The 21,715-nt window shown below is 39.6% G+C and overlaps 1 protein-coding gene across 2 annotated transcripts in view; it reads right to left on the bottom strand.

The window, feature by feature from the left end:
• Nucleotides 1-11,707: 11,707 nt before the first annotated feature.
• The window catches only part of Acvr1c (activin A receptor type 1C), an 86,138-nt gene continuing 76,130 nt past the window's right edge, over nucleotides 11,708-21,715 (bottom strand). For both annotated transcript variants that reach the window (XM_038337479.1, XM_038337480.1), the window contains exons 8-9: nucleotides 20,534-20,664; nucleotides 11,708-16,606 (exon numbers count right to left, since the gene is read on the bottom strand). In XM_038337479.1, the coding sequence (XP_038193407.1) occupies nucleotides 16,481-16,606; nucleotides 20,534-20,664 (257 nt within the window). In that variant the 3' untranslated portion in view covers nucleotides 11,708-16,480. The remainder of the gene's footprint in view (nucleotides 16,607-20,533; nucleotides 20,665-21,715) is intronic.

Raw genomic sequence — 21,715 nt, 5'->3', positions numbered from 1 at the left:
CCAGCCTCCAGTTCCAACTCCCCAGGGTCATGTCACCCTCCTCCCTGGAGCAGACCACATTCAGGGGCCCATCGTCCCTCTTTTCCTCCATTCCCTGGGGATCCCACAGATCCTCGTGGAATATTCAACTTTCCTCTCTCTGGGGAACCTTTCAGGCCCCCACCCTTCTAGTCAATCCCCATTCCTGCCTGTCAGCTTCCAACAGATAGAAATAAGTTCCTCCCGGGAACCCCTGTCGTCACACCTGGCAGAGACTTGGAGGACTCCCTTCCAAGCAACTCACAGCTCTCACAGGCTCCTATGACACAGAGAGGGCAGCAGAAATCAATAGCAGGAAAACCCACCCAATAAAGACAAGACCAGATATCAAAGACCAGAAACTATAATGGCCCCAACTCCAAATGCCTAGACGATAAAAGAAGCTTGAGCAGTTCTGTTGGCAGGAATAAAAACATAAAAACTCAATAAGAGCTAGGACAAAATGTCTCCATTTGCACCCATAAACCCTATTACAGCGGGCCCTGAAAAATGCCATGTAGCTAAATCAGAAGACAAGGACTTCAGAATAACAATATTCTTCATTGTGCTGAAGAATCTTAATAATTCATTAATGAAAACTGTTCAAGACATTGAAGTGGAAAAAGAATCAATAACGAAACCTCAAGCTGAGGAAAAATTGGAAGTGAAAAATTTGGGAACTCAGTCAGGAACCACAAAGGTGATCCTCAGCAACACAATACAAAAGATGAAAGAGAAAAGTCTCAGCATTGAAAACAAGATGGAAGAAACGGATACTTCAAACAAAGAAAATGTTAGATGTAAAATAAAAATCAGCCATAATCCAGGAAATCTGGGACACCATGAAAAGACCAAATCCCAGAATAACCAGAATAGAGGAAGGAGAAATACAGATCAAAAGTTCAGAAATTATCTTCAACAAAATCATAGAAGAAAATCTTCCTAACCTAAGGAAGAAGTGTGGGTCTTCTGGCACTCAGAGGCAGGCCACACCAGTCAGGACCAGTGAGTGACCTGCCTGCCAACGGAACTGCTCCCCTCCCAGGATTCTGTTCCCCAGCACCCTTCCTGCAGCCCACACCCACCAACCCAGCTCATCCCCAGTCTTGCTGCTGGGCCCTGCAACCAACCCCAGGTGATTTCTACCACTTAGAGGCTAGGCACACCAGTCAGAACAATGGCAAATCATCCAAGTTTGAACAGCCTTCAGCTGCTCAGGGGCAGACCACACCAATCAGAAGATCAAGTGCAGACCACAACAATCAAAGGAACAGAGACCCTCTGCTGCAGTAAAGGCCAAGCTAACCACCAGAAGACCAACTCCCAACATGATTCCTACTAGGTCAGAGGTTACGTTAGCATTTAGAAATCCAGGCCATGAAGGCTAGGAAACCAAAGAGAACACAGAAATATAACACTAATTCTAACTACTCCTAATAATAAAAACCCAGACTCTGATATAGGGGTTAATGCTGAAAGATCAGAGAAGCAGAAGAGCCAACCACTAAAGTGTTCTTACCTCAACCGATGCTCAGACTGAAGGGGCGATCCTGTCTCTAGGAATCCTCAGACTGAATCTGTCTCCATGAAACCTTAGACTGTGTTCTTAGATTGAATCCTCAGACTGCATCCTTTCTCTGTGTAGCCTCAGACTGCATTTGAGCTCCTTTCTCCTCCTGCCTTATATTCCTCTCTCTGCCCAGCTATATCCCTCATGTCTCTACCTCCCTAGTGCTGGGTTTAAAGGTGTATGATCCCAAGTGTTGGGATTACCTTTGTGTGAGCTCTCTTTCTCTTTTAGACGGATTCAATCTCATGTAGCCCAGGGTGGACTTGAACTCACAGATATCCGACTGCCTTTTCCTCCCAAGTGCTGGTATTAAAGATGTGTGCCACCACTGCCTGGTCTCTATGGCTAACTAGTGGTTTATCTCTGCACTCTGATCTTCAGGCAAGTTTTATTTATTAGATTACAAACAAAATGTCACTACATAGGAACCAAGAAACAAAAAAAAAAAATCCAACAAAGACAAATTTAGAAATCAGGGACTAGAACTAATCATTCCAAACCCAGATACCTGAATGCCAATGTAAAAATATAATCAACAATAGCTAGGGCAATATTGTACCACCAGAGCCCAGCTATGCCACCTCAGTAAGAATATTCCAACACAGCCAACACACAAGAAAATGACCTTAATAACAACTTTATGAAGATGATGTGGTCCTTAAAGAAGAAAGTAAAAACTCCCTAAAAGAAATTGAGGAAAAGACAACCAAAAAATTAGAGGAAATCAACAAACCCCTTAAAGAATGACAAAAAGGCCAAGAAAAACACAAACAGATGAAGGAAAACACTCAAGGCATGGAAATTGAGTTAGAAGCAATAAAGAAAACACAAACTGAGGAAATTTAACATTGTAAAATCTCGGTAAGGAAACGAGAACAGATGCAAGCAAGCATCACCAACAGAGTACAAGAAGTGGAAGACAGAATCTCAGCTGCTAAAGATACAATAGAAGACATATATTCATCAGTCAAATAAAATGTTAAACCAAAAATACTATTAATAGCCACGCAGTGGTGGTGCATGCCTTTAATCCCAGCACTCGGGAGGCAGGGGCAGGAGGATTTCTGTGAGTTTGAGGCCAGCCTTCTGGTCTACAAGAGCTAGTTCTAGGGCAGGCAACAAAGCAACACAGAAACCCTGTGTCGAAAAACCAAAACAAAAAAAATACTCTTAACACAAAATATCCAAGAGATCTAGGGCACCACAGAAAGACCAAATCTAACAATAATACAATAATAAGAAGAATCCCAGCTCAAAAACCCAGAAAATATATTTAAAAATTTTTCCTAACCTTGAAAAGGCTGAGTCTGTAAAGGTACAGGAAGCTTATTGAACACCAAATAGACTGGATCAGAAGATAAAGTTTCCAAGTCATACAATAATCAAAACGTTAAACATATAAGACAAAGAACAAATATTAAAAGCTACAAGGGTAAAAAGTCAAGTAACATATAAAGACAGAACTATGTAAGACTTACACTAGACTTCTCAATGGAGATTCTGAAAGCCAGAAGGCCTGTACAGATGTCTTGCAGATTGTAAGAGACCATGAATAATATATCTAGCAAAATTTTCAATCACTATAGATAGAGAAAACAAGGTATTTCATGAAGAAGTCAAATTTCAACAATACCTATTCTCAAATCCAACCCTACAGAAAATACTGGAAGGATAACTCCAACCCAAGCAAGTTAATTACAGCCAGGAAAACACAGGAAGTAAATAATCTCACACCAGCATTATCCAAAGAAAAGAAACCCCTCACACACACATATACACACACTACCAACACCATCATCAACAAAATAATAACAAGAATAAATAACTAGTGGTCATTAATATCTCAATATCAATGAACTAATTTTGCCAATAAAAGACAATGGCTAACAGATGTGCAGGATCCATCCTTCTGCTGCCTACAAGCAACACACCTCAACATCAAAAATAGGCATTACTCCAGAGTAAAGGGTTGTAAAAAGATTTTTCATTCGAAAGGACCTACAAACAAGCTGGTATAGCTTTTATAATATTTAACAAGACATATTTCAAATCAAATTAATCAAAAGAGATGGAGAAGGACATTCCATACTCATGTAAAAAATCTGCCAGAGAGACATCTCAGTACTGAACGTCTATGCCGCAGATGCAAGGGCACTCACATTTGCAAAAGAAATATTAATAAAGTTTGGTAGGGATTGGAACGAACACATACAAGGTTTATGGATTCTTCAGGGCTGATTGACTGGGACTTCATGACTGAGGAGAGTTGGAACGTGCCTGATTGAGAATCAAGTCATCTTAGGCTTTGTGTAGCTCCCTGGATAAAGATTTACTGATGGCTTATAGGACATCCTTGTAGCTGTCACATGGTACCACTTGGGATGTGTTTGTAGAATGATAGCTTCCATTACACTAAATTTAAAAAAAATCAAGTAATATCAAAAATCTGTAACAGAGATTTCTGGCTTAGCTATAATCAGTACACCTGATGTTTCTTACATTGATATATTCTAATTGCTCTGATGTATGCTTTCCTTTGTTCTATAACTGTAAAAACCTCAGGAAATTGTTGCCACATTTGAAACATATTGTTTCGGGTAGTAGAATTGCATGTTTCTGAGCCACGGTCATTCATACTTAAATCAGCTCTCCTTTACTACTTGGTGGTGGGTGCTAGGTTTTGCATTTACAGTCTGGAGCTTAAGGATGGAAGTCTGGAGAAATTACATAGGTTCAGGAGTTCCCTGCCTTGACTAAGAATAAAGGAGGTCACCAAGAAGGGACACTTGAGAGGAAGAGTGTCAAGAAGAATCCTAGGTAAACACTAGACATTAGTGAACATAGAGAAAGTTTTCACATTAGTGAGCAAGAGTTCCATGATGCCAGAGGGTGGGGCAAAGGGTTGGCAGAGTGGGAGAGAAAATGCATCCAGCTCCCTTAAAACCCTGCTCCCCTAAAATCCTACAGAAAAGAAAGGACACGATGTGTACTTTGCTGAACATTGCCTTCCTTCCCGGATATAAACTTTCATTGTGTAAGTGCCCCCAGGCAGCAGGCTTCTCAGGGGATGTTTATGGTATCACCCATGTATTCAGGCAAAAACTGAAAATGGAACATGCATTTCATGAACTAGCTCATGAATTTTGTGAAAGCGAAGATCTAGGCTGCTGCATAAGGTTGAAATGAATTTTTGCGAGGCCTTGTTTCTGCTGTCTAGCGAACCTAGGCTGTATTTCCCCGTTCTAGTTCACTGTCTTATATGATTATGTCACTCTGTGGTTCTCCATTTAAAAGAAGGTAAACTCAGCAATTCCTTTTTCTTAAACTGCTTCAGTAACCAGCACTTAGCCATATTAAAAGCTTTAGCTGGAAGACTATAAGAATAGTCTAATAGTTCCTAGCAGGTAACTACATTGGAGCCAATTCTCCTTTCAGGGATGTATAGCAAGGTCAAATGAAATGACCACAGAAGGACAGGCTGTGAGAGCGAAGAGAAAGGCAACTGACATTCAAAGGGCAACAGTGCATTGTGTGGAAAACGTTTTGTGTAAATGTTAAATAGGGCCCGCATTTAACCACCTGCTTCTTGTTTAGAAGGGTTCAAATGAACAATTTCAAGCACAATTGAGTTACACTCAAAAGAAAATCAAGTGTAATTTCCTAAGTTGCTGAAGCAAGGGTTCTTCTATGGAATAGCCATTAGTAGTTCTAAATTCGATTTGGTTATACTCAAAATTTAATGCACACAGTTCAGTGGTACCTGGAAATTTCTCCATGCAGAGAGAGAATGACAAGGTAGACCTTTTTGGTGGAGGGGGGAGTGTGTGCTTTTAAAAATTGCCTGGGTCATATTTATTATGCTAAGTGACTAGAGAAGAAATATTTCATTTCTTTTTCTTCCCCCAACAGTGATACTATGATGCATTGCTTCAGAGACACAGCAGACCATCTTGAAATCCTTGGCCTATGTAACAACATCTACAACCATTTCCCAAGGAGGAAAGATAGGGCACTGAGGAGTCTTCATGTTACTTTGACAAGACTCTTAAGTCAATGCTTCCATCTGCTTCTATTAAACGCTGGCTCCTTGCAAGCAGTGCTGTCTTCAAATCTTTAGAAGCTCCCTTAAGGACAGCATCCAGCAAGAAGAGCTGATCCTTATACATTGCCTCCATTCTTTCTGCAGGGTACTCAGGGCCATGAATGGCATTCCTGCCTGCCTGGGGGATTTCTTACCAGGGAGTTTTTTTCTCACATTGGATTTAGACAAATATTTCCTATCCTGGAAACTTCAGCTTGTCAACTTCCTTGATCCTCCATCTGAATTGGCGCATAGGTCCTATGTCTTTGTTGACTTTTAATATTTGTGCCCACAGCAAGCATGTTTATGATTCTGTTTGTTTAGAATAGTTCTATTTCTCCCCTCTAAAGGGAGATTGTTTCTATGCTCCTGCCTTGTCTCCTTCTGAAATGCGGTCTTGTTTTCTTGTCATTAAATATTTATTACCACTTCAAGAATTTAGGAGTTATTTAATTTACTCTGAAAGTTCTTAAAAACCATTCTCTTTAAGCAAATGTTTGCTCAGTATCTCTTGTGGGTGTTATATCATTTTCAGATTACATAATACACAAAGCAGTATACACTTTCCTGGCTTGGCTTTCTAAATGGTATGTACTTAATTCATCAGTCTGAATGAAATATTGCTGACAATGACTCTTATGTCAGTGTGTATTTAGGATTAATATCTGATAAAGATTGACTGAGAGATGAAAGAAAAATAATAATAAACTACTTTAGTTATGGAAGTGATCATAATTATAATATTGTTAGATACAGTAGTAACAACCAACCATAGAGTGTGTGAAAAATCTCTCAGAGGAAATTGTTATAACTTAAACAGACTTTAAGAAAGCTACCCAGTGCAAGCTTTAATACTTTTCAGAACACTTATTGCCCTTAGAAGTCAAGAAGCCTTTTGGAAAATCTTACTTTCTGTCTAATTTTAGTGTCTCCCAATGTCTAGAAATGTATCCTAATGGGAAAAAGCAAGTATCCAATTTCAACTATATGCTCTAAATAAAATATTTCATTAGCATGAATTTCTACAAATTTTTGTTTAAAGCTTAAGACGCTGAAATTGGAAAAATGATGGCCTGGGGAAGAAGAAGCCACCATTAGACATCAAAAACCAACTCATTTAAATTATTTCACACTCATCACAGTTAACATTAACTCAAGTCAATAACTTGCCTTTCTCTACAACCACAAAATACAGCTGGGGCTAAAACCAGTTCAGAATTGACTTAGCTTTTGTTAATCAATGCTATTTACCTAGCATGATGGACCCTATCTATTATCCCAGCACTTGGAGGGCTAAAGATTGTTGTCACTTTGAAGACAACACAGCGAGTTCAAGGCCAGCTAAAATATATAGTGAAATCTTGTATCCAAAGTAAGGTTTTATTTCACTTTATTTTTATTTTTTGTGGAGAGTAAGTGAATAAAAAGTATATTTGATAGTGAAATATTGGGGGCCAGACCTCAGGGACTTTCCCTGAGGCCCTGATGGATAGAGAAGGAATTAGCTTGGCTAGTAATGACCTGTGGTCAGGCCCTTGAGTGAGCTACAGTTTGGGATCCCAGAAACTCATTTCCCCTCCCTGAATTGAAGGGCTGTGGCTGTTAGTCTCAAGGCCACAAGGGAGCCATCATTCTGCGGAGCACTAGAAATATCCAGTGTTCCCTCTGAGCAGCATTGCTTGGTCAGTTTCCTGCTGACTTTGTCCCATTGTGTTACAGGTTTCTGCTGACTGTGTTCCTTTCTCCCCCTGGGAGCTGTACATAAGACTCTGTATTTCTTAATATACTGTAGATGTAAGACACAGCTGGTGCAGGACTTCCTGCCCGCAGCTTTCCTATCTCCATTTTCCCCCAGCTCCTAGTCCTCCCTCTCAGGAGGAACACGACACAGAAGACCCACATGCTGGACCATTCAGGTCAGTGAAAATGCATATCTACCAAGAAGATCCACAGCTTCGGACTGACCGCACTAACTATTCAGAAGCTTATTGAGCTGCATAGACTTTGTATTGTCTTCATTTTAGTAAGAGATGGTGTCTGGTTTGGTTGGTTTTTGTTTTTTAATTTGCAAGTTCTTTTTAGCAGATAAGCAAATAAGAATAAAATTGTTTTAGAATAACAATTGCTTATGCATATGTTTAGCACCAAGTTAATACAATATCACTGATGTGCTTATTAACAAAGCTAGTCCCCTCAAAAGGAAATTAAAAAGAAGTAAAAGAACTTCAGAGCTTTTACCAAAAGTGAAACCAACATAGTATCCTGCCTCTTTTTCTAAGTCCCCAACGCATCAAAATTGTGATATTGTTCCCAAATAATCATCATTAGTTAGGGCAAAATGTTCTCCAAGTTATGACAGACATTTGGGGATAGTGAGGTCTCATTGGGCAAATAATATACTGCTCTTAAGGTTTTAAAACTGTATCTTGGACAGGCACGGTGGCACATGCCTTTAATCCCAATGCTCAAAAACCAGAGGCAGGCAGATCTCTGATTTCAAGGAAAGCGTGGTCTACAAAGCAAGTCCCAGGACAGCCAAGGCTACACAGAGAAACAATGTCTTGAAAACACACACATAAGAAAGAAAGAAAAAGAACACTTCAAATACCCGAGTCCAATACTCAGGGATTTAAACCCTGTGACTCTATCCATCCACAGGTTGGAAAACAAAGCCAACTAGTGCTAAATGCACTAAAGAGCAATGGGAGGGAAGGCAAAGCTCAGGGTGGATGGTGATGGAAGAACAGGAAAGGCCAGACACCAGTGATACAGCAAACATTTCAAGGGAAAGAACATTTCAGGCAATGACCTAGGACTGGTGTATGTTTGATAAGTCCCAGACGCAGCAAGAAGTCAGAATCTAGAGATGAAGGTGGGGACACCATGGTGAAGACAGAGTGTATTCTGCATGTTAGAGAGGCCTGTCAGTGACTGGAATGGTTATGAGTTTTAAGATTGATAGAAGCTTGTTTAGCCTTGAGAGCAGGTCAAGCTGGTAGCTCTTCAATAAATTGCATTTAAAATGCAAAATGGGCCAGGGAGGTGGAGAGTGACTCGCAGTTAAGCGCTCTGGCTGCTTTTCCAGAGTACCTGAGTTCAATTCCCAGCACCCACATGGCGACTCACAACCATCTGAAACTCCAGTTCCAGGGGATACAACACCCTTCTCTGGCCTCAGTGAACACTGCGTGTGCTTTGTGCACCTATACACATGTAGGCAACACACACACACACACACACACACACACAGGAAATTAAAAACTGGGAAAAATTAATGCAAAACATTGAAAAGATAAAACCCTTAAGAACATATTGTCCTCAATAATCATTCAGAAAAACAGCTTTAAATAAGTGTGTCTTCTGGTTTTGCAATTCTGAAATTCTCGGTAACTTGGTGGGAAAGAAGGAGAGAAAGGAGGAAGGATGGGTAGGGGAGACATTCCAGCACTACCAGACCCCAGTACTCATCCCCAATACCCTGCCTGCACACTGCATACAAATATAAACACAGTTGTGAAATAGAATATGAGCACATGGACACCAACATATGACACATTTTCTTTTATTTAAAATAGAGTTCTTTATGCTTTACAGAAACAAGTGCAAGGAGTGCTTAATTTATTGTCTCTGCCACTTTACAAAACAATATGCTTCCCGAAAATGCATACATAAAAATATAACATTTAGGCAAGGAAGTATGTACACCTGGAGGCAGCAGGAAGTTATGCAATAATATTATCAAGCTCTAAAATAAATACTTTTATGACTTGCTATTGGCAAAGTTAAACATTTTGGTATGAAGGCTATCGCTGAGCTCTTACGAAGTTCTAAAATATGATTATTTCTAAACAATATAAGTATATATTACTATAAAATGCATATGTTCACAGATTCGAAATTCATGGAACATCTGAATGTTTCTGGGGAGTTTCTGAATGACTCTGGAACTCTGCTCAACCTTCGACAAGGAAAACACAGCCACACACTACAATTCCCATCTGCACAGTTTGGATACAATTTATCCCCCAGTTCTTATTTTAAAACCCAATTTATTTTTTTTCACAGTCTCCATATCCATTCATTCGAGCCTGTCTGTGGGAAGCAGCAGCTTTTTTACATACTTAAGATTATCAGCTAGCTTACCAAAAAGGTCTTTACAACAGTGGCTCTGTTCACAGTAGTTCAAGAGTTCAAGGCATGTTTTTGCAATGTCAAAAAGCAATGGTTTTGACATGTGTAATATGTTCTTAGGCATAAGAGGAGTCACACTACCCAAAGAAAAGTATAATTAGTATTAGTGCTTTGAAAATCAACCCAAAAGCCTTTTTTTAAAAAAAAATATGAATTTAATTTTCTCTTTTTAGACCATTTTAAAACCTGAAACACCAGTCAAGTGTGGATGATCTTACCCAGCCTAGGGTCAGGAGAGTACACGACTTATGTCATTCTGGAGAGGAGCTAGAGTCTAATATTCTACTCAGATACCCTCATTTGATAAAGAGAGCAGAAAACGGCTGGATCTTAAGAAATGCTGTTACTACGGTTTCACCAATGAAAAACTGAGTGTACTGATAAATCTCTGTCTGTGCTTGACTTTCTTAGAGCCTGACACACAAGCCGCCCTTTACAGGAGAAGTAAATGGATAGATTCAACCATGGAATAAAAACTCAATGAATGGCTAGAAATCAAGGTTGCTGTGCCTTGCTGTAGATGATTTGGGGTAGGGGGAAAAATCTCTCAACAGGATAAACATCCTGTCTCATTCACTTGTGGGAACACTGAGTCAAAGTACTTATTCTTCTAAATTATGTGTTCAGTTTGCATATGTCAGGAACGATTTTTAAATTTATCTCCCATTTCTGAATGATGGCTAACGCAGGCACATATATCACATATATGTGTATGTGTGTGCATACATACATATGTATATGATATAGAAATGCATCGTGTCCTTTTCTGTGAGTTACAGAATTGTGTCAAGAGGGAAGAACCCATTGCAATGCTCATCTCAGTCCTCAGCTGGCCTGGGTTCTGCATTCCTTGTGGAGAATGTGGGATACTGGAAAGAGTGAGTCTCCTACACACTCAGGCTCTTGGTGGACGTGTTAATAGGCAGATTCCTAAAACCGGAGATAGAAGTGCCCCAGTGATAAGTGTTGGGTCCAGGAAGTCACTTCTTGTGGTGTAACATAGACCAACAAGGAGGAAATGTATTTTTGGCATTATTAAAATGAAGATGAGATGGAATTCATTTTCTCATAAATGTTATGTTTCTTTGCAGCTAACTGGAGAAGAATTTTGGCAGTTATCAATAACGAAATTTAAAGTGGAGATTGTCACCCAATTCCAGTCTATTCTACATTCTAAAGAGCCTGGCACATGGCATAATCTAAAATCATGGCAGAAGCAAGGCTGGAGGGATGGCTTAGCAGTTAAGAAGACTGGTTCCAGAGAACCAAGGTTTGCTTCCCAGCATCCATGTGGCAGCTCACAACTACGTGCAATCCTAGTTCCAGGGGATCTGACTTTTTCTTCTGGCCTCTCCAAGCCCTGGGCATGCACATGGTACACAGACACACATCGAACCACCCATAGCACACAAAAATAAATAAATAAGAATTGTAAAAGGATGGCAGAAGTACAACAATCCAGTGGTATCGATGGCCACTAAGTGACTTGAGCACTCACGTTACGGGACATGTGTTTCACGGTCTTTGTTCAAGTCGCTGCTCAAGCCGAATTCATCATTAAAGCAGAGCGTGTATTCTTTACGCCTTCGCTAAAAGCTAGACTATAACCAGACAGTCTGACTAAAGTTAAAGAGAAGGTCATAGCAGCCATTAGCCAAGCCCTCTTCCCAGTGCCAGGAGAATAATCACCAGTAAACTGATGAGGCGAGACCTCTTACACACGGTGGGGAAATTCAAACCTTGTTAAGAAGCTCAATGGGTAACAGTCTGGACAGTGCTGGAATACACAAAAGGACAGAGCTGTGGCGTGATTTGGCTTTAGGAAATCTGCCACTGGCGGGGGGGGGGGGGGGGGGGGGAAAGCAATGCTGAAGACAAAGCTAATGAGAGAAAGAGAAGACAAATGACATTAAACTCAGCCCCCAATTCATGTACCAAGTCATCTTTCACCTACTTCAACAGAAGGGAGATGGCCAATAAATGTAGGAAGGAAGCAGGGGGAAGAGTCTGGAAGCTTCTCTTACCCCATTACTCACACTAAATATTTTCTCTTCTCCCTTCCTCTTCCTGCTTTTTCTCTCTTCCTCTTTTCAGTGCTGGGGACTCCATCCAGGTCCCTGCAACTGCTAAGCGAGCCCCCTGCTGCTGAGCCTCATCTCCAGCCCTGCACCAAGAACCTCACACTCGAATTCTTCCGTGGCATTTTCAGTTTTAGCAGGGCTTGTCCACCTGGCTCGATGACTATTTTAAAACCCTTGTTCTTGCCCATTTTCATTTCTCCTACTGATCCGGGAGATTGAGTGGAAATACGGAAAGTGGTAGCATTTGACCATCAGCACTGGCGACGACATGTTATGGTAATAAACTACCCAGCAGGCTAAGATGCATGCTGATTAGCTTTTGAATTTGTAAAAGTTGGCGAGGCTGCAGAAGTAGGCGTCACCACTGCGTTTTAGGATCATTAGCAGCCATCCTATGCCTGATCTTCCTCGTCTACAAAATATTGGAATCAATATTTTGTGGCTCAAAGTCACTTTGGCTTTTACAGTCTCATTTTCATTTTGCACTGCGGCACACATGAAATAATTTAGATCACTAAGGGATTTCTTTTCCATCACAGGTCTGAAATTCTCGGATGGTTAGGTTAAATAATAGCTATGCTTAAAAATAATTAAGAAGTAGCTATAGTTTTGGAAGGTGGTGAAAGAACTTTAAATTTAAAAGTAGGAGAAAATAAGGAAACAAAGAAAAGTTAGAGGGCCAAAAGAAAGCCAAGCACCTCAAAGTTTGCATTAGAATTCTTTGGGGAAAAAAAAAATTTGTACAGTATAGAAATTCTGATTAATTTTAGATTTTTAGCGAATGTTTTACATTCTAGATTTTTTTGGTTTTGTTTTAAAAAAAATTCTGAAAAATAAAACCTAAAAGCCCTTAAAACTATGACTGTCTTCTCCAAGATAGTGAACAAAATCCAAGTGATTTTCACAAATAAAAAGAGAATAGCTTCGAAAACTACAATGACATCATTGAAGGACACTAAACATCAACATTTCTAAGTAGTTGGTAAATGTTCGTTTTAAAGTCATGTAAAGGCAATGATTATTGAATGCCTCAGCTACCAATTTTGATACATTTACTATTGTTCCTTAGCTGCTTGATAGGAAATCAAAGTTTCCACATTTTAAATGAATTTATTTAGTCATGTAAAATTTCATGTTTTCTTTTAATCAATCAAAAACTATTCTCTTTCAAGTAATTTTAAGTTGTTCTCTTGACCCCTGTGTGATGGCAGATGCCTGCTCCCTGCCTTCAATGCAGTAAGTGGTCTCCTGGGTCTTTTGCTTAGACTCCCAGATTGCCTGGCGTTTGCTCTGCCCCAATAAGTTACATGGTGGCAAACTTCCAGGACAGTAGACTTCTCTTTTGTTTAATCATTCTGCAATAGTTGAAGCATTCAAAATGGTAAGTTATTGTGGAACTTATAATCTAATGGATGTATTGTAGATATTTCATTTTAAAATAAAAGCTGATTTTAAATTCTTCAGACATTGCAATCAGGTTACTATTTTCATACAATTATGGAAATTTAAAATGCAAAGTTAATTGAAAGTATAAAGATGAAAAGCAAGTGCGATGCTTAAAATAGAGTATGACAGTCATGGTTCACTTAACTCCCAAGGCAGAACATAAATTAGGAATTCTAGATGTGACATGCCAAATATTTTAGACACGGAAGAATGCAGACAACAGAATTGGTACTGATTACAAACTTAAACGCACGACTTATAAGGCAACAAATTCATGCTCAAATGTTGACAACAAATAATGCGTCTCATATTTCAAGAAGTGATGCTGTGTAGAAACCCCATCATTTCTGCACACAGTACTAAAATTCATAACAGCATTCCTAAGCTCTATGCTATACCCAGAGCCAAAACATCCATGAGGAGCAAAACAATGACGTCACTGTGCACCTAGCCTAAGAAGGTATTTTTTTTACTCATAACAATATTTAAGAGAAACAAGTATCACATGACATTCCATTAAAAACACATAGTCTGAAATTGAACTGCATAGGTATGTACAGTAAATCTGCCTTATTCTTTAAATGCTCCTCTATTTTTTAATAAGCGAGCAGCTTCTATGTATGATTGTGTGTTGAGAGGTAAGGAAAAACTGTAACTCCTACTGTTTTCCCTTACACTTTTGTTTCTCTGTCCTTTAAGATTATTACAATTCAACAGCAGAAGAACAAGCAAAATGTCTCAGAACATACTAATGTGTGGATTTCTCCACAGTGAAATCTGAATCCATAAAATATAAGTCACATTTGTATACTCTCAAATAAATTATAAAACATAAAGACAAAGAAGACGCTCAAACACCCTCTCTTTTAAAAAAAACAGTAAATATATTCACAGAACAGTGGTAAATAGAACAGAATATATTAGGTTTTTATTGAAGATTTGGATACAATCGCCTAAGTAAGTAATTTCATTTCCTTCCTGCAGAAACTGTGTGCAGTAAGGGAATAAGCACACGCCAGATCGCCCCTTTCACACAGTTCTTTTCAATGCCCATTCACACAGGCACACCTTTTCGATACTGATAATATAATTAGACTGCAATATCTAAATAAAGATCTTTTCTAAATGCGTTGCAAATTGGAAGTGATTTTCAGACCTATTCTCGAAAGCACTGTCACGCAGAACTCAAGACAGCCCACTGCATATTTTATCTGTCAATTTCCTTTCTCCCCTCATACGCATATGCCTTTTCCCACTCCCAAATTAGACCTGAAAATCCCCGAGGGCAGGACCTATCTATCTTTTTATTCCCTCTTGTACCCAATATTGTGGCAAGTGAGTTACGGGGTGCTCTGTGCCTATAAATGGATGAATGTATGAGTGGGAATGGAAATATAGTCAAGTCCCATAGTCACCAAGACATTTGTGTCTCTTATCTCCACTTAAATCAAATGAAATGGATCCGGTAGCATATTGGCACACTGAGATGTACACACCAAGTTGTCTTTTTGTGGAAAACTTAGGTGTATCCTTTGGAACGTTACTCCCTGTGGTACACTTTGCAGAACATCGAAACGCCGGATAGTAAAAACTTTGCCCTACCTATAATAAAAGGACTGCATTGTACTTGGTCAAACGTTTGGCCTTGCAGACATCCAGGTCAGGTGTGTTTACTGCCAGAAGCTCAAAGAACAGTCTGTGCTGGTGTGAAGCCTCACTCATTGCGATGCTGTCGGAGAACACTTCTGTTCTGAGAACATCAAGGCAGAAGCCTGTTCGGAGGAATGGGCTATGGGAACACTGAAAGGCATCATGCTAAATCCCCTACACTAAAGCAGTACAGCACATTTGAATGAAGTATCTGGTGTTCCATTAAATATTTTCAACCTCGAAAAAGGAGCCTGGGGCAGAGCCTCCAAAACCCTCCACAAAGGTTCCTCTTAAAGGGCCAGGAATGTCTTCTCATAGCCAAGGTAGTCCTCTCTGTACTAGTCAGTGGTTAAATTCTTCTGAAAGTATTCTCTTAATTTTTCCTCAAGCTCTTTCCTGGTTTACCTTTCTGTCATTTTTCTTCCTAAATACACACCCTTAAATTAACTACATCTTAAGACATGCATCTCTAGACTATGTATGTTTATAATTGGTCAATCTTTGGCAACGTTCAGAAAACATTTTCTCATTAATGAATGGGATAACGATGACATTTTATGAGGAAATGCTAGTAGATTGGTTCTGAGATTCTAGCAAATCCATTATGTTCTTACAAAACACTCAGTACGCTCTCTACTTAACTAAATTAAAACTATCATAACTGAAGATGCCTCCTCTTTGGAAGAAAAGCACTATGGGAAAAGGAAGGGAGCATAACGGGCCAGCTGACTTCACAGTGTTCATTATCACAGGGTTTGCTGTCACCTCTGGCATGAGCTCTGTGACGCTGAGACATTTCACAGTGTTCAAGACCTTGGAGACTTCTTTTAGATATCAGAAGCAATGGCTTCGGTGGCTTTCTAACTCCTTAGGGGCTGTTGTAGAGGTGAAGACGAGAGTGGCAAGCAGGGAGAGAGAGAGCGAGTACGGAGAGCATGACCTTGCTCTCATAACCTGCTGATGGCCTCTACCATTCAGGCTTCAGATACCAAAATTCTGAGCAATAGTAACTTTTCAAGGGTCCCGATAATTTCTAAAGTTCTATTTCACTACCATGTGCGCTAGTTCACATTTTTAATATGTTTTCATCTCATTTGTGTGTGCTCTTGGTTCAAGTAAAACAAAGGTTGTTTTATTTTTTACTATTTTATGTAGCTTATTTTATACTCATAACATCTTCCTCCTTAAATAAAAAATAAATGAGTGTGTCACCTTTAAAAATAAAACAAATGGCAACATGAAGATTGGAAAAGTCGAGACCTGCCCAAGCTTAACTTTAGAGTTGTCTTTTGATGCCGCCTTTGGGACACTTAAACACTGTCGTGAGTTGTCATTGAGGTAGAACTGAAACACAACACGGCAAAAAAAGAAGCAAGAACATTCACACAAGGCCTGAGACACAAATGGAAGCTGCGACCAGTGTCCTTTTGCCTGGACCTGCTGTCAAGCTTTGCAGTCTTCCTTGACACACAGCTGAGAAATGGTCTTCTTCACACGTAGGGCTGTCAGGCGGGCCGCTCCATTGGCGTACCAGCACTCCCGCATGATTCTCCCCATGACCCGGAGCGCCTTCAGGAGAGAAAGACCACAGGGTTAAAGGTGCACACAACAGAATATAAACGACCCTGGGTCAGCTTCTGTAAAATTTTCTTAAAAGATTCAAACATTAACCTTGTAGATTAACCAACTTAATCAAAATTGATGATTCTGAGACATAATGATGGCTATTTTCAAACTCCTCTAAGAAAGGCAATGATAGTTGAGCACTATGTTGCCAGTCCATGGTCCCAGTACTTTTAGGCAGAGGCAGAAGCTGTAGAAATTCAAGGTCAAACCAGCTACATGAGACCTTGCCTCGAACCAAACAGCTAAGAAGTGGCATGAGGCGTGGAGGAACATGGCAATGATATGAATTCCCAGTTACAGTTCTTCAGATGTGCAAACATCTTAATGAAAAAAAATTCATTAAGCTGAAACTAAGATTTATACTTTTATTGTTCATAATTGCATGTTGCAAATGTTGATCTGAGAATAAATATAAACAGTCAGTATGAAGAACAGTCAAAGCAAGAAGGCAGATACTGTGGTGATTTGAATAGAAATATCCCCACAGATTCATGCATTTGAATGCTTAGCCTATAGCAAGTGGCGCTATTAGGAGGTGTTGCTTTGTTGAAGTAGGTGTGGCCTTGTTGGAAGAAGTGTGTCACTGTGGGGGCAGGCTTCAAGGCTTCATATATGCTCAAGCTACCCCTAGTGTGGAAGACAGTTCTCTTCCTGTTGCTTGAAGATCTGAGTTCCTTCTCCAGCACCCTGTCTGCACTCTGCCACGTCCCACCGTGATGATAGTGGACTAAACCTCTGGAGCTGTAAGCTAGCTCCAATTATTTTCCTTTATAAGAACTGCCCTGGTCATGATGTCTCTTTCCAACAGCTGAAACACTAATAAGGCAGGTTAGAAATCAGGGTAAAACCATGAAACATGAGGGACCCAGGGAGTCACTGAAGCTGGGAGAGCTCCACTGGTGTATGCTCATCTTCTGTTCTAGAAAATCAGAGATGAATACCACATGCAAAAGGCAGGAAAGTCAGTCTAAAGCAAAGAGCAGGTTTAACAATGCTTTAAAAAGGACCCGAATGTGAACATGGACCTTAAACTGTCAAGATGGTTCAGTAGGTAAAGATACTTTCTACTGAGCCTGGCAACCCGAGTTCGATCTTGAGACCCACATGGTGGAAAGAGAAAACTGATTCCTACAGGTTGTCCTTTGGCTTCCAGTGAGTACACACAAGTTATCCTGGTACACACATGTATTCGCACTTACATATAAGAAGATAAATGTAATAAAAATAAATGTATGTAGATGAATCTTCCCTCAATAGGAAGTTTGTAAGGAAAACCACTTACTTTGACTTTGGGTAAAGAAAAAAAAAAATCTACCCAAGTTTTTCAGTAAATCTGAACTCATAATGTAATTCTACAGTCAGAGAGTGGGAGGGGTACCAATAAGCAAGAACCAATCAAAACAATACATAGCATAATCAGATCCATAAAATATCAGCTATTAAGATTCAAGGATAAGAAACGTGCATTAAAAGAGAAGTAAAACCTGAACAACCTGTGGGGGTAAAAACAGTACTTTCAGAACCAGTAAAAGTTCTTGGTATGAAAATAAAGAATCCAGTGGATAAGTTAAATGGCAGATTAGACACATCTGAGGCAGAAGTACAGAAGCAGAAATCTAGGGGATCTACAGGCACCAGTGTAGGAAATACCCATGAAGCAAAAGGTTTAATAGCAGCCAATGAGATTTCCAAAAATAGAAATGGAGACAGAGAGAGAGGAATTATCAGAAGACATATTATCACAGAACTTTCTAGAACAGAGGAATGTCACAAATCTTTAGAATGAGAACAGTCTTTGCTCCAACTAAGTTTAACTACAAAACTGGGTTTGGGGGCTCATGCTGTGATGCCAGCAGTCAGAGGTTCAGGCAGGAACTTTCCTACAAGTTTGAGCTACATAGTGAGAGCTTCCTTCATAAAATCTTAAGTACCTACAAACAAAAAGGCGGTCCATAGAGAAATTACAGAGTACTAAAGACAGAGAAGTTCTTAAAAGCAGTTAGAGGGACTCAAGAGAAGGTGCTGCTGTTCAATGCACTTCTCTTACACAGGACCCGAGTTTAATTCCAAGCACCTACATGGTAATTCACAGCCATCCATGGCTCCAGTTCCAAGAACCCAAAGCCCTCTTCTGATGTCCCTGGCCACCAGCCATGCACATGGTTTGCATACAGACATACCGGCCAAATATTCATTTGCATAAAAATAAAACACATTTAAAGTAAGTAGACAAGGCATTAAGAGGCAAATGTTTATCAAAATCAAAGTCCATCTTTATTTAATCTTTAAAAATGTGTGCAATAGTTGTCAAATTTAGTGAAAAAAACAAGTTTTAAGGAGCAAAAAGTTGCCCCCCACCAATTCCAGGTAACTTTATACCAGAGATCCCAGAACCACAGTAAGAAAGAATGAGCAGACAACTTGCCTGTCTAAGAGGATACCTCAAAAGAATTAATAGGTGTATACCTTTCAAAAATTTTAAAAATATATGTTTATATACTATGGTAGATAACTCTCTTTTTATATTTTTAAGTGTGTGTGTGTGTGTGTGTGTGTCAGGAAAAAGGATCAGATCTCCCTGAGCAGGAATTACAGACAGTTGCAAGCCACTACATAATTGCTGAGAACCGAATTCTGGTTCTCTATGGAAACAGCAAGTGGTCTAACCACTGAGCAATTTCTCCAGTCCCTGCATTGGATAGTCTGTCAGTTGGGTGATTTTTTTGCCATATATTTGTGCATATCTTGAAAAAAATCTAAATAAAGTCAGGGAACAATAAGAAATCATTAATATTAATATTAACCACTCAGCAAAGCAGAAAGTTCCTCAAAGATTTCGGAATGTTCCACTTTTCAAATTGTATATTCACAGGTATTAATTTGATTATTTTAAATATTTTATTTAAACTTTACCAGTTTATATACCTATGTAGTTAAAACCAATAATAGCCAGTTATAGTGGTGCATGCCTTTAATTAATTCTTTCAGTTATGTTATATAAGACTCAAAGCCTGATCCTCAAATAAAGAGAGTTGAAATAACTACACAAATGATAAAAAGAAGTAAGACTTGGCTTAAACAAAAGAGCTAAAATCATGGGGGAAGGAAACAGTTGGGGTAAAAAGGTAACTACATAAAATAATCCTATATATAACAAAATAAATAGTAACAGTGTCACATAAAATGGTCTTATTTATTACCCAAATAAAGCCATAAATAAACAGTAGTTATTGGAAGGGGTCTTTTCTGATGAGGAAGGCTAAGCTTCAGGCAGCTTGAGATTAGGCATAAATTATCGATTTCAACATTAATGAGCCATTGATTTTGCCCATGTTGTTCAGTTCCTTGCCCCTTGCAGTGTGGTGGGACTATGTGACTGGAAACCGTGTATCCCTTGTGACAAGCTCTGAAAAGTCAGGGTGTGCACCCCTGTTTCTTCTCTCTGTCAGACACAGAGACCTGGAAACAGCATGGGATGACAGTACCAAGGAGCAGTGCAAATGAATGACTACTGAGCCACCTCGGTGAGGACGGATGTCACAGACTATCATTTAAGCCACAGAGGACTTCAGAGAATCACTGTTGTCAGAAGCCACCAGGGTTTCAGGGGTTCATGTTAAGGATGCATACCACTTAAGGGGATAAAACCCTCTAAAGACATTAAAAAAAGGCAACCCTCCATACATGGAATGAACTATGTACTCTGAAAATCCTCACTGATACTGAAGAGCAAAACAGAAGAAAATCAGAAGAACACAGCTTGTGTTGATCTCCAGTGGATGAAGAGGAGGGCAGCGAGAAGAAGGAAGCTGGGGAGGGAAGAAAAGGAGGGAGGAGGAGGATGCAGGAGGGGGAACGTAATAGCCTTACTTCACAGCTTTGCCACTGATTTGGGATATTTGGTCGGAACTTCTGGTCACAAACAACCTTCCTCATGTCTTCTATCGAAGGATCCGAAGGCACCATGTCATAATAAGGCAACTGGTACTCCTCAACCATTCCTGTAAGAAATTTGCAGGGTAAATTCTTCTACATATGCAATCAATAATGATGTGTATTTCAAACTAGTACGCTTAGTTCTGCCAGGCATGCACAATAGCCTAGAAAACTGTAGTCTCGCTTTTGTTAAAATAATATATCACTATTAGACAGGATTCGGTTCAAATCACTCAGTTAAATACTTATGTTAAAGTTATGACATTTTATAATATAAAAATAATATAATAAAATGTAAAATTGATATAGTTATCATATGTAATACATAAAATCCTGCATAAACGTATATAATTTTATAACAATACAAAATAAAGCAAATATGCCTACAATAAAAACAAAGTAATGTTTATTTTCATATATTTTCATTGTATGGTTCAAAAATAATCCCAATTGCCATATTTATAGAATAGCATCATTGTACTGTAAATAAGTATATTTATCTATCAAAGCAGTATGGGTGGGGTGGGTTTGAAATTTTTAGGTCGTTGGTTTAGCTGGTGAGGCACTGCTTCCAGGTCTGACACAGTAATGCAATCTCCAGATCACACAGGGCAGAGGAGAAAATCCAGTCTCACGAGCTTCATGACCTGCACATGAGCTCTGTGCCATAGCACGCGGGAACACACACACACACACACACACACACACACACACACACGTACACACACTGCTAAACTAAGGCTCGTCCTAAGTGTGTCTCACAAGAGAATACTCAGTAAGCTGCTTTCTAGGGACATTTAACTTCTCTATTGATGCAGCAATTTTATTAGACTGCATTAGCAGGGGTTCCCATACCAAATTCTAAGCTGGGGGAGCAGTGGAGGGCAGGAGATGATGTCACTCACTGCCCCACTGCACTTTATCTGTCCCTGCATTGACATCATGAGAGAGAAAAGAGGAGAAGCCTGTGGACAGAAGGCCGTCCTCCGCCTTGGCGAGCCACTTAGCTTTGGGACAAGAGTAGGGATACAAGCTGTTGCAAACTCCAATCAGATCATTTTAGAGTGATTTGAAATGATCATTACAGGCATCAGAATGAATAGCATTGTCACCCAC

The sequence above is a fragment of the Arvicola amphibius genome, chromosome 7 (assembly GCF_903992535.2).
Source record: "Arvicola amphibius chromosome 7, mArvAmp1.2, whole genome shotgun sequence".
Classification (NCBI taxonomy): Eukaryota; Metazoa; Chordata; class Mammalia; order Rodentia; family Cricetidae; genus Arvicola; species Arvicola amphibius.
The sequence above is the reverse complement of the archived record's forward strand: the minus strand, read 5'-3'. Positions and strand labels throughout refer to the sequence as shown.